Source organism: Piliocolobus tephrosceles, chromosome 19, assembly GCF_002776525.5.
Source record: "Piliocolobus tephrosceles isolate RC106 chromosome 19, ASM277652v3, whole genome shotgun sequence".
Taxonomy (NCBI): domain Eukaryota; kingdom Metazoa; phylum Chordata; class Mammalia; order Primates; family Cercopithecidae; genus Piliocolobus; species Piliocolobus tephrosceles.
The window spans coordinates 23,061,922-23,074,288 of NC_045452.1; the positions used below are offsets into that span (position 1 = coordinate 23,061,922).

The following is a 12,367-nucleotide window of genomic DNA, read 5'->3' on the forward strand; positions in this document are numbered from 1 at the left end:
TATCTATCTATCTATCTATCTATCTATCTATCTATCTATCTATCTATCTATCTATCTAATCTATCTATGAGACAGTCTCGCTCAGTTGCCCAGGCTGGAGTGCAGTGGTGAGATCTTGGCTCACTGCAAGCTCTGCCTCCCAGGTTCACACCATTCTCCTGCCTCAGCCTCCCGAGTAGCTGGGGCTACAGGCACCTGCCACCACACCCAGCTAATTTGTTTGTATTTTTAGTAGAGACAAAGTTTCACCGTGTTAGCCAGAGTGATGTTGATCTCCTGACCTCATGATCTGCCTGCCTCAGCCTCCCACAGTGCTGGGATTACAGTCATGAGCCACCGCACCCGTCCTTTATTTATTTTTTAAAAAATTTTAGGCTAAGCACAGTGGCTTATGCCTATAATCCCAGCACTTTAGGAGGCCAAGATGGGTGGATTACCGGAGGTCAGGAGTTTGAGACCAGCCTGGTTAACATGGTGAAACCCCATCCCTACTAAGTAAATACAAAAATTAACATGGTGGTGTGCACCTGTAGTCCCAGCTAATCGGAAGACTGAGGTGGGAGGATCATTTGAGCCTGGGAAGCTGAAACTGCAGAGGGCCGAGATTGCTACTGGTGTACTCCAGCCTGGCCACAGAGTGAGACCCTGTCTCAATAAGTTTTTTTTTGTTTTGTTTTGTTTTTTTTTTTTTGAGACGGAGTCGCACTCTGTCGCCTGGGCTGGAGTGCAGTGGCCGGATCTCAGCTCACTGCAAGCTCCGCCTCCCGGGTTCACGCCATTCTCCTGCCTCAGCCTCCCGAGTAGCTGGGACTACAGGCGCCCGCCACCTCGCCCGGCTAGTTTTTTTGTATTTTTTAGTAGAGACGGGGTTTCACCGTGTTAGCCAGGCTGGTCTCGATCTCCTGACCTCGTGATCCGCCCGTCTCGGCCTCCCAAAGTGCTGGGATTACAGGCTTGAGCCACCGTGCCCAGCCAGACCCCTGAATTCTATCCACAGACTGGAGGGGATTAAGAACCCCCATTCGAAGCCCACCAAAGGACACCTATGAAGGCTCAGCACAACCACGCACACCCCCTACTCCTAGTGCACTGAGGACAGCAGGCTGAGGGCAGGGAGGGGTCCAAGGATGGCAGCGAGGCCCCCCTCCAGCTTGAGGAGGCAGCGGGGGCTCCCCTGCAGCCAGGGTGCGGGAGACACAAGGTAGATCTCTATGGTGTTCACTTGGCACTGAAGCAGGCAAGGGGTGTCTACAGGCAGGCTCTGTGGGCAGGCAGGACAGTGGGTGCCATTCCAGCCGGTACAAGCAATGCTCCTAGGATACTGTTTGCTGAAGAAAACATTTAAATGAAGACAACAGGGGCTGGGCGTGGTGGCTCACGCCTGTAATCCCAGCACTTTGGGAGACCCAGGTGGGCAGATCACTTGAGGTCAGGAGTTCGAGACCACCTGGCCAACATGGTAAAACCCTGTCTCTAATAAAAATACAAAAATTAGCCGGGTGTGGTGGTGGGTGCCTGTAATTCCAGCTACTCGGGAGGCTAAGGCAGAACTGCTTGAACCTGGGCGGTGGAGACTGCAGTGAGCCAAGATCGTGCCACTGCACTCCAGCGTAGGTGACAGAATGAGACTGCCTCAAAAAAACCCAAAAAAACAAAAAAGAGAAGAGGGAGATCGACCCCAAAGTTTTCAGTCCTGTTAGGGGCAAATGTGGCCTTTTGCTGGCACTTGCAGTCGGGGACTCAGCAATGTCCTGGGCGGATGGGAGAGGAAAGTGGAAGAAGAGCGGGGACAAGGTCACCTGAGAGCACCTCATCTGGCCCCTGAGCCCTGTGGATGCCCCTGACTGTCTCCCTGTCTTGGGAAGTCTGCTATGTTCCTTCTCTGTGCCCCACACCAGGGGCTGGGCCAGGCTACTGTCAAGACTCCCGCCGTCTCATTTCACCACTTCTGAGCCTGGCAGATGACACTCCTTGGTCAGAGTGGCCTGCCTGGCCTGAAGTCCCGTAGGGGGCTGCTGCTGGCTTACCTGAGGGAGCAGTCACACACCTTTCCAGAAATGCATGACAGGAATCCTGGCCCATTTTCAGATGGGCTAACAGGCTTGGAGGGGGCACGTGACACCCCAGGTCTCTTGGCTGAGTGCCAGCCAGGGATTCGCATCCAGGACTGTCAGCCTACTACACCAAGTGCACCTCAGGGTCACGGGGGCAGGATGGACAGAAACCACTCACCCTAAAAGCTTCTGCCAAGGCAGTGGCGCCATCGTTCTCCAGACGGTTTCTGCCAGCCACGAAGACCTTCAGGGCCAGAGGCTTGCCTTGGGCACTGGATTTCCGGTGACACTCAGTCAGAGCTGCAGCCAGGATCTGTGGGGAAAGGCAAGGGGCCCAGGCCATGGGCAGGAGCCCCTTCTCCCAGTGGGGCGGCCACTGCCACTGAACCGCTCTTCAACATCACAGCCACCCGCCAGCGCGGGCCGGGGACACAGGACTGCTAACAGCACAACAGTCGCACCTTCCATGTGCCCAGCACTTCCGTTTACAAAAGGTTTTTACATCTAATGCTGTGTCACACCAGCCTGAGAGGTTTAGCTTCACTTCGGAGACTGAGGAAAGGGAGAGACCACAGGGAGTGGACGAACTTTCAGCCAGGTCCAGGGGAGGGCTAAGGCCCTCTGCGAGGTGGGAAAATCATGACTCCTGTTTCCCAGCTGAAGAAACTCAGGGTAAGGGGAACGGAAACTTTCTTATGGTCAATAAACAAGTGGTGGACTCTGGACCAGAGCCCAAATCTTCCAGCTTCTCTTCCACGCACCACAATGTCTAAGGGAGCCAGCTGCCAAGTCCACGGTCCAGAAGGACCTGTCTGATACATGCCTGTACCTACGCTGGCCAGGCACAGTAGGGGCTTGCCTGTTGGCAGTAAAAACCTAATACCCAGCTTGTCCTGTCCCTGGTGTGGTGCCAGGAAGTAGCTTCTACCCTGGTTACACCAATAGGCAAAGCACTGAAAAACGGAGACTGACAGATGGGAATCAGAGCCCATGGTAAATGCGACACAAAAGAATCATGAGCGAGTGCACCAAGAGAGAAGTGAGATTTACAGAACACCTGACGTTTGCAGAGCACCTGCTAGGGCCTGGGCACCCTCGGCATATTTTCTCGTTTCAACCTCAACACTAGCCTGGGAGGAGGCAGGCGGGATTGGCTGTACTTTACAGATGAGGAAGCTGAGGCTCTGAGAGGTGAGTGAATTGGCCAAGGTCACCCAGTGAATATTTAGCAAAGCCACACATGGCGGGTAGGTTGGCCTAATCCTGGCATGACACTGCACATAGCCGTCCTTGAGGAACAGAAGAGCCAGCACCTGCCTGACTCCACGGTGGTGATGGTGGATCATGTACACACTCAGGGTAGAGGCATCAAACTTCTGCCAAAGACCAGCCTCTGAGGAAGCTCCTCAGCAGCAGCAGCCGACTGCTAGGTCACCCCCACTCTCCTCAACTCCTTGGAGGCCACATGGTGAGGGCCTTAGCTCCTGCAGGAGTCCAACTTGGGTATGGAGAGTTCCCAAGCACAGGGCCATGCCTCTTGCCCCGTCGACTCCTCTGGGCCCTCTTATTCTCGTGGTGCATGGCGCAGAAACCACACCAAACACACTGTCCAGAAGAAAAAGATTCCAAAGGACCTGCAGGCTTTGGTTAGACACCCAGACTACGGCGTCTGAGCTCCCAAGAGGCATGGGTTGGCAAGGCCAAGACCCAGAGACCTAATCAAATTAGTGGTCCGAGGCACAGAGAACCATTAATCAAACTCCACAGTGGGCCTGTCTGCCTAGGAGGCCCTCTGGCCCTGGGGTTCAAAACTCATTCCCCAACTCATCCCACTGCAAGTACAGGACAGGACAGACAACCCCTGGCTAGTAGGAAAGCTCCCTTAGCCTCAGTTTCCAGACGCTGCTGGACGGGAGAAGGGAAGTAATGGAAGGAAAACTGAAGCATTTTGCTAGAAGAGAGTCTCTGGCTCTCCCAGCATATCCCACTCATTCTAGGTTGGGCTGCACCTGCTTTCTGTGCTGATGCAAACATTTTTATATCTTTTTTTTTTTTTGAGATGGAATTTCACTCTTTTTGCCTATGCTGGAGTGCAGTGGTACCATCTCAGCTCACTGCAACTTCCACCTCCTGGGTCAAGCAATTCTCCTGCCTCAGCCTCCTGAGTAGCTGGGACTACAGGTGCCTGCCACCACGCCCAGCTAATTTTTGTATTTTTAGTAGAGTTTCACCATGTTGGCCAGGCTCGTCTTGAACTCCTGACCTCAGGTGATCCACCCGCCTCGGCCTCCCAAAGTGTTGGAATTACAGGCATGAGCCACTGCACCACTGTGCCCGGCGCATTTTTTTTTTTTTTTTTTTTGGAGACGGAGTCTTGCTCTGTCGCCCAGGCTGGAGTGCAGTGGCCAGATCTCAGCTCACTGCAAGCTCCGCCTCCCGGGTTTACACCATTCTCCTGCCTCAGCCTCCGGAGTAGCTGGGACTACAGGCGCCCGCCACTTCGCCCGGCTAGGTTTTTGTATTTTTAGTAGAGACGGGGTTTCACCGTATTAGCCAGGATGGTCTTGATCTCCTGACCTCGTGATCCGCCCGTCTCGGCCTCCCAAAGTGCTGGGATTACAGGCTTGAGCCACCGCGCCCGGCCGCATTTTTATATCTTAACACAGGGACAGCTTATTGCCTAAGTGGACTTGGGGGAGGACTGTCTAAGGCACAGAGCCTGTCCCTGCTCACCCTCACATCAGGCCGAGGGCCACAGGCACCCTCTGCAGGGTAGGCCACTCCAGCTCCTCAGCCTGGGGCTCCATGGGCCTCACTGCACTAGCTACGTGATCCACTCCACCCACCTCTCTAAGCTTATGCTGAGTCATGTGGAAAAATGGGGATGGCACCACCCACCTTTCAGTGTGGGTGGGAAAAGTTAAAGTATTGCATATTCAAATAAGATGTCCCCAACTGCTGTTAGTTCCCAGTGCCCTTTTCTCCCTTTGGTTAGAAAGTGTGTGCAGGGGTTGTAGCCTGGCACTCAGCGTTCTCCAACCCTGGGTCTAAAGGCACTGGGATGGAGCTGGAAGAGAGTAACACGCAGGCTGCCCTCAATGCAGGTTCTGGGAAGCAAAGAAGCTCCACTCTACACTGACCAGCCCAACGTGAAGCTCTACACTGACCTTGCCTGTGGGATGCCCCCCTCACCCCGGGGCAAGGCCCTGTCCAGGAATAAAGGTGAGCTGTGACAGTGCCTCCCTGAGCGGATGCTCCTCTTTTCAGGCTCCCTCCTCCGCCTGTGTGCCAGGCTCTACCAGCTGCTCTGTGGGTACAGTGAGTGTAGGGATGCCCCAAGCCCTGAGTTTTGCAGAGCCAGCAGGCTGGAGTAGGTTCGCAGTGGCACTCCCTCTGCGTTGCCAAGCCAACCCAAGAACTTGGGATGGTTGCTTGGCAACCCCACCCTCATGGATGCCTCTACCCTTCGGCCACAGGCTGCTGCCTTTGAGGCCTTTCTCTTTTGAAAACAACGGCTGACCATCCCAGATGGTGGTGGCCAAGGGCCAGGGCACATATATCAGACGGATTTGGATGGACCAGGGGACTCTGCGGGGAGAGGGCTGCCACACCCACCTTGCCACCACCGATGCCCATACCACAGTTGTTGAGCTTGAGTTCGTGCAGGGTGAAGCAGGCTGAGCTCTTGAGCAGGGCCTCAAAGCCTTGCACACCGTCGGGCCCAAACGCGTTGTCACTTAAGTCCAGCTCCACCAGCTGGGCCCCAGCTGTGATGAGTCCTTCCCCTAGTGAGATCTGGGCACAGAGGAAGCTCGTGTCAGTTTCACAGACACCCAGCAGGTGCTGCTTCTGTGCCGGGCCCAGCTCTGCCTTCCAAGGACACCCCGGCTGGTGCAGAACCAGCACAGATACAAACCATTTTGGCATTCTTAAGACTGGAAACTCTGCAAAGGGCTCCTAACAGCTGGAGAGTGGGGTGTGCATATGCATGGGGTGGCCTGGGAAGGCTCCTTGTAAGAGGTGGCATTTGGGCTTAGTCTGAATGAGAATCAGCTAGTCAATGTGAAAAGACTTCAGGCAGCTGAAAAATAGGAGCCGAGAGACAAAAGACGAAGCAGCAGGCTGTGAGCCTGGGGGCACGCTGTGGGTAGACTCCAGAAGACAACATGACATGGGCTTTGGGTGGAAGGGAAGTGAGGGGTCAGATCAGGCAAGAGCCTTGAATGCCAGGCCAAGAACTGTGCGCCTCAGCCTGAGAGCACCAGGCTTTGAGGTGGCTGAGGGATACGGAAGTAACATCCCCGGACCCGAAGAGAGCAGATGCACAGGAAGATGGGCTGGAGTGCCCTCCCGGGAGTGTGAGGCAGCAACACTGGCAACAGAGAGGGACCTGCCGGCCAGCGTGACAAGTGCAGGAGAGGAGCTGCCTGTTCACGGAGCAGGGGACATGCAGAAGCTGGTGGTTCCCTGGACAAGCAGGAGGAGGGAGGGAGGAACCACAAATGCCTCCAGGGTTTCTGGTGGTGACTGGCAGATGGAGGTGGCCATCTCCAAGCCACGGCCAGGATCAGCTTTAGGCAGGAGGATCTGGAGCTCTCCTGGAAACCTCCTGGGCTGGAGAGAACTACACTCCCTCATCCCACCAGGAGAAATGGTCAGAGAGGAGGCTCCGCCAGAGACTGGAGCAGAAATGGGGCAGAAAGAGAGTTTTCTTCACCATCTTTTCTAACTTGAAATTCTTTTTTTTTTTGAGATGGAGTCTTGCTCTCTCTCTCCCAGGCTGCAATGTAATGGCATGATCTCAGCTCACTGCAACCTTCACCTCCCAGGTTCAAGTGATTCTTCTGCCTCAGCATCCTGAGTAGCTGGGATTACACACACCTGCCATCATGCCCCGCTAATTTTTGTACTTTTGTAGACACAGGGTTTCAGCATGTTGGCCAGGCTGGTCTTTAACTCTTGACCTCAGGTGATCCACCTCCACTCAGCCTCCCAAAGTGCTGGAATTACAGTTGTGAGCCACTGCACCTGGCCTGACTTGAAATGAAATTCTTTTATATACAATCACTGAAATGAACCTCCTTTTTTTTCTTTTTTTCGAGACGTAGTCTTGCTCTGTCACCCAGGTTGGAGTACAGTGGCATGATCTTGGCTCACTGCAACCTCCACCTTCTGGGTTCAAGCAATTCTCCTGCCTCAGCCTCCCAAGTAGCTGGGAACACAGGCAGGTGCCACCATGCCCAGCTAATTTTTTTATTTTTAGTAAAGACAGGGTTTTGCCATGTTGGCCAGGCTGGTATCAAACTCCTGACCTCAAGTGATCTGCCCACCTCGGCCTCCAGAAGTGCTGGGATTATAGGCAGGAGCCACCACACCCAGCCAGAAATGAATTTTCTTAACCTACATTCCAAATCCTAGCTTCACAAGCCAGGTGCAGTGGCACGCACCTGTAATCCCAGCTACTTGGGAGGCTGACATGGGAGGAATGTTTGAGCCCAGGAGTTCAAGACCAGCCGGGGCGACATAGCAAGACCCTATCTTTAAAAAAAATAAAGGCCGGGTGCAGTGGCTCACGCCTGTAATCCCAGCGCTTTGGGAGGCCAAGGCAGGTAGATCACAAGGTCAGGAGATCAAGACCATCCTGGCTAACACGGTGAAACCCCGTCTCTACTAAAAATACAAAAACTTAACTGGGCGTGGTGGCGGGTGCCTGTAGTCCCAGCTACTCGGGAGGCTGAGGCAGAAGAATGGTGTGAACCTGGGAGGCGGAGCTTGCAGTGAGCTGAGATCGCACCACTGCACTCCAGCCTGGGTGACAGAGTGAGACTCTGTCTCAAAAATAAAATGAAATAAAACATTAAAAATAGGGGCCGGGAGCGGTGGCTCAAGCCTGTAATCCCAGCACTTTGGGAGGCCGAGACGGGCGGATCACTAGGTCAGGAGATCCAGACCATCCTGGCTAACACAGTGAAACCCCGTCTCTACTAAAAAATACAAAAAACTAGCCAGACGAGGTGGCGGGCACCTGTAGTCCCAGCTACTTGGGAGGCTGAGGCAGGAGAATGGCATGAACCTGGGAGGCGGAGTTTGCAGTGAGCTGAGATCCGGCCACTGCACTCCAGCCTGGGCGACAGAGCGAGACTCCGTCTCAAAAAAAAAAAAAAAAATTTTTTTTAAATAAAAGATAAATAGAGGCTGGGCACAACCAGGGTGAGGGGCTCAGTAACATCGGTGTGCGCACTCATCACTGACTAGAAATCTGCACCCTCAGGGCCTGCCATGTGCAGCCCTGTGCCAGGAAGACACACTGAGAGGCTGCGGACCTGAAGAGACAGCCAGCCCTGCTCTTCCCTCAGCCAGGCAAGCCTTTCTGTGTTGCCCCTTTCTATTTCCTTCCACACGCCCGCACACATGCACTCAGAGACTGGGAACTCAGTGCAGGTCAGTCTGAGCCCTGGGAATGAGGAAATGGGAAGCCACCCATGACGGCAGCAAACCAAAGCAGAGAGTGGTGTGGAAAAAGGGAGGAGCCAGAGAAAGATGACGATGGCTGCATGGGCTGTGTGCAGAGAAGTCATGAAGGAGCAGGACTGTGAGGTGCAGGAAGGGGTTGCTGGGAAAGGCGGGGCATCATATTGGGGGGAAATCCACAGTGAACCAAACCACGCAGCTCAGGAGGACCCAGGAGTGTGTGGTCTCAGCTCTCTCACCTCCCTGAAGTCCCCACCCTTGGGGTTCCTCCCCTGTCAGTCCCTGTGCTCCCACCCTCCCCTCCTGTCAGAACACAGGGCACATGCTGGGTTTGCCAGGCTTCCATTCCAGCAGCTCAATCACCCACAGGGCTTATCTTAGGCTCCAGAAAGAATAAAGTATGAGAAAAGCCCTGGGAACTGCCAAAGACGGTCCTGTGTGTGGAGGGGAAGAACAGCTCGTTTGCTTACCAGGGCGGGTGGGATCTCAGTCCGCAGCCTCCCTGTGAACATGTCACTCCAGTGGCAGCGCTGCGGCGGAAAGAAGACAAGAGTTAGTGGGAGAGGCCCCTGGAGGCCGACAGTGAAGCCTCATCCTGGTGGATTGGAATTACCCGAACATCGCAAGACTTCCTTTTTTTTTTTGAGATGGAGTTTCGCTCTTGTTGCCCAGGCTGGAATGCAGTGGCGCGATCTCGGCTGACCACAACCTCCACCTCCCGGGTTCAGGTAATTCTCCTGCCTGTGTCTCCAGAGTAGCTGGGATTACAGACATCTGCCACTATGCCTGGCAACTTTTGTACTTTTAGTAGAGACAGGGTTTCTCCATTTTGGTCAGGCTGGTCTCGAACTCCCGACCTTAGGTGATCTGCCCACCTCGGCCTCCAAAAGTGCTGGGATTACAGGTGTGAGCCACCGCACCCAGTCCGCAAGACTTAATTGAGCTTTGTTTGTGAAAAGCTGGACCCATTCTGGCTGTAGCTGGTGGGACCTGGAGTCCTGTCCTCAAATCAAGAGGCCTCCAAGGGTTATTGGGGGCTCAGAAGTGTCAGCAAAATCCCTGACTTATACAACCCTCTACGTGGACGTGTGACATGGTTATGGATGACAGAGAAACATGAATGTAAACAACACAGAATTCTGCGTTGAGGGCCAGTGGCTCATGCCTGTAATCCCAGCACTTTGGGAGGCCAACGCGGGCAGATCACTTGAGGTCAGGAGTTCCAGACCAACCTAGCCAACATAGTGAAACCCCATCTCTACTAAAAATACAAAAATGAGCACAGTGACGGGGACTTTTTAAAAAAGGGAGAGCAGGCCTCAGGCTCAGAGCCATTAAACAGCAACAGCGTCCAACAATAATTCAGTAACACTATTTTCTTTCCTTTATTATAAGGAATGTCAGCTTTCCATTCATAGAAGTGCTTTGAAATTACATGAAAGTTAGCTGGTTTTTTCATTTTTTTTAAGAGATGGGTTCTCACTCTGTCGCCTAGGCTGGAGTGCAGTGGCACAATCATAGCTCACTGTAACCTTGACCTAGTGGCTTCAAGCGACCCTCCCACCTTAGCCTCCAGAGGACCCACAATTACAGGCATGTGACACCACTCCTGGTACGATTTAAAGAAAGTATTAGGCAATTCATGGAGATAGTAGATTGGTAGTTACCACAGGCCTGGAAGGTTAGAGGGAGGGGAGGCTGAAGGTTAATTAACGGAGACAAGTATAAAGTTAGAAGAAACAAGACCTAGTGTTCAATAGGTCAACAGGGTAACTATCGTTTACATTAATCTATTATACATTTCAAAATAGCTAGAAGATGCCGGGAGCAGTGGCTCACACCTGTAATCCCAGCACTTCGGGAGGCGGAGACAAGATCACCTTAGGTCAGGAGTTTGAGAGTAGCCTGGCCAACGTGCCAAAACCCCATCTCTACTAAAAGTATAAAAATTAGCCCGGCGTGGTGGCGCACGCCTGTAGTCCCAGCTACTCAAGAGGCTGAGGCAGGAGAATCGCTGGAACCCGGGAGGCAGAGGTTGTGCTGAGCTGAAAATGCACCACTGGATAGCAGCCTGGGCGACAGGGTGTCTCAAAAAAAAAAAGCTGACAGAGAATAATTTGCATGTTCCTAGCATAAAGATAAATATTTAAGGGGATGGATACCTCAATTACCCCTTATTTATTTATTTATTTATTTTTGAGACAGAGTCTCATCCTGTCGCGCCCAGGCTGCAGTGCAGTGGCGCATTCTCGGCTCACTGCAACCTCTGCCTCCTGAGTTCAACTGATTCTCCTGCCTCAGTCTCCCAAGTAGCTAGGATTACAGGCACCTGCTACCACGCCCGGCTAATTTTTTGTATTTTTAGTAGAGATAGGGTTTCGCCATATTGGCCAAGCTGGTCTTGAACTCTCGACTTCAGGTGATCCACCCGCCTCAGTCTCCAAAAGTGCTGGGATTACAGGTGTGAGCCACCGCGCCTGGCCTATTTTATCTATTTATTTATTTATTTATTTTTTGAGACAGAGTTTTACTGTTATCGCCCAGGCTAAGAGTGCAATGGTGTGATCTCGGCTTCCTGCAACCTCCACCTCCCAAGTTCAAGTGATTCTCCTGCCTCTGTCTCCAGAGTAATTTTTGTATTTTTTTTTTTTAAGTAGAGATGGGGTTTCACCATGTTGGCCACGCTAGTGTCGAACTCCTGACCTCAGGTGATCCACCTGCCTCAGCCTCCCAAACTGCTAGGATTACAGGCATGAGAGCCACTGTGCCCAGCCCTCCCTTATTTTTTATTTTGAGACAGGGTCTCACTCTGTCGCCCAGGCCAGAGCATAGTCGTGCAAACACGGCTCACTGCAACCTTGACCTCCCAGGCTCAAGCCATCCTCCCACCTCAACCTCTCAAATAGCTGGGACTACATGTGTGTACCACCACACCCAGCTAATTTTTGTATCTTTTGTAGAGGTGGGAATCTCCCTATGTTGTCCAGGCTTATCTCAAACTCCTGGGATCAAGTGATCCACTCCCACCTTACATACTAAGGAAGTTGGTTTTTGCAGAAAAATCTGCATATCCACCAATAAGGCAGACCATGAACACACGTGGGGCCTCAGCTGGCTGCTCTACACCAGATCTATTTAGCAGTTACACCTGTATGCAGGTCCATAGTGCCGGGAACAGGCAGTCAGAGCCCGAGCGCCACAGTCCCTCACAACAGATACTGGCATGTCACTGTGAACAAAGCTCCCCAAACCCAACTCTGACGAGCTGAACAGTCAGCACAGGACTCTAGAGCACACCGCCTGGGTTCTAATCCTGATTTGGCTGACTCCAGCCATCGCTGCCCCTCTCCAGCCTCTAGTATCCTCTCTGAAATGAGGTTTTAGGTCCTAACGATCTCCCATGTGAACAGCCAAGCAGTTAAGAGCTTGCTTGGGCTGGGCACATTGGCTCACGCTTATAATCCCAGCACTTTGGAAGGTCAAAGTGGGAAGACTGCTTGAGCCTAGGAGATCAAGATCAGACTGGGCAACAGAGCAAGACCCCATCACTAAAAAAATAATAAGTAAAGAAAAGAAATGAGGCCGGGCGTGGTGGCTCAAGCCTGTAATCCCAGCACTTTGGGAGGCCGAGACGGGTGGATCACGAGGTCAGGAGATCGAGACCATCCTGGCTAACACGGTGAAACCCCGTCCTACTAAAAAATACAAAAATTAGCCGGGCGAGGTGGCGGGCGCCTGTATTCCTAGCTACTCGGGAGGCTGAGGCAGGAGAATGGCGTGAACCCGGGAGGCGGAGCTTGCAGTGAGCTGAGATCCGGCCACAGTACTCCATCCCGGTCGAC

The 12,367-nt window shown here is 53.0% G+C and overlaps 1 protein-coding gene across 2 annotated transcripts in view; it reads right to left on the minus strand.

The window, feature by feature from the left end:
* Window positions 1-12,367, minus strand: part of RANGAP1 (Ran GTPase activating protein 1) — a 40,807-nt gene that overhangs the window by 15,099 nt on the left and 13,341 nt on the right. For both annotated transcript variants that reach the window (XM_023221882.3, XM_023221883.3), the window contains exons 4-6: window positions 8,996-9,055; window positions 5,670-5,849; window positions 2,233-2,367 (exon numbers count right to left, since the gene is read on the minus strand). In XM_023221882.3, the coding sequence (XP_023077650.1) occupies window positions 2,233-2,367; window positions 5,670-5,849; window positions 8,996-9,055 (375 nt within the window). The remainder of the gene's footprint in view (window positions 1-2,232; window positions 2,368-5,669; window positions 5,850-8,995; window positions 9,056-12,367) is intronic.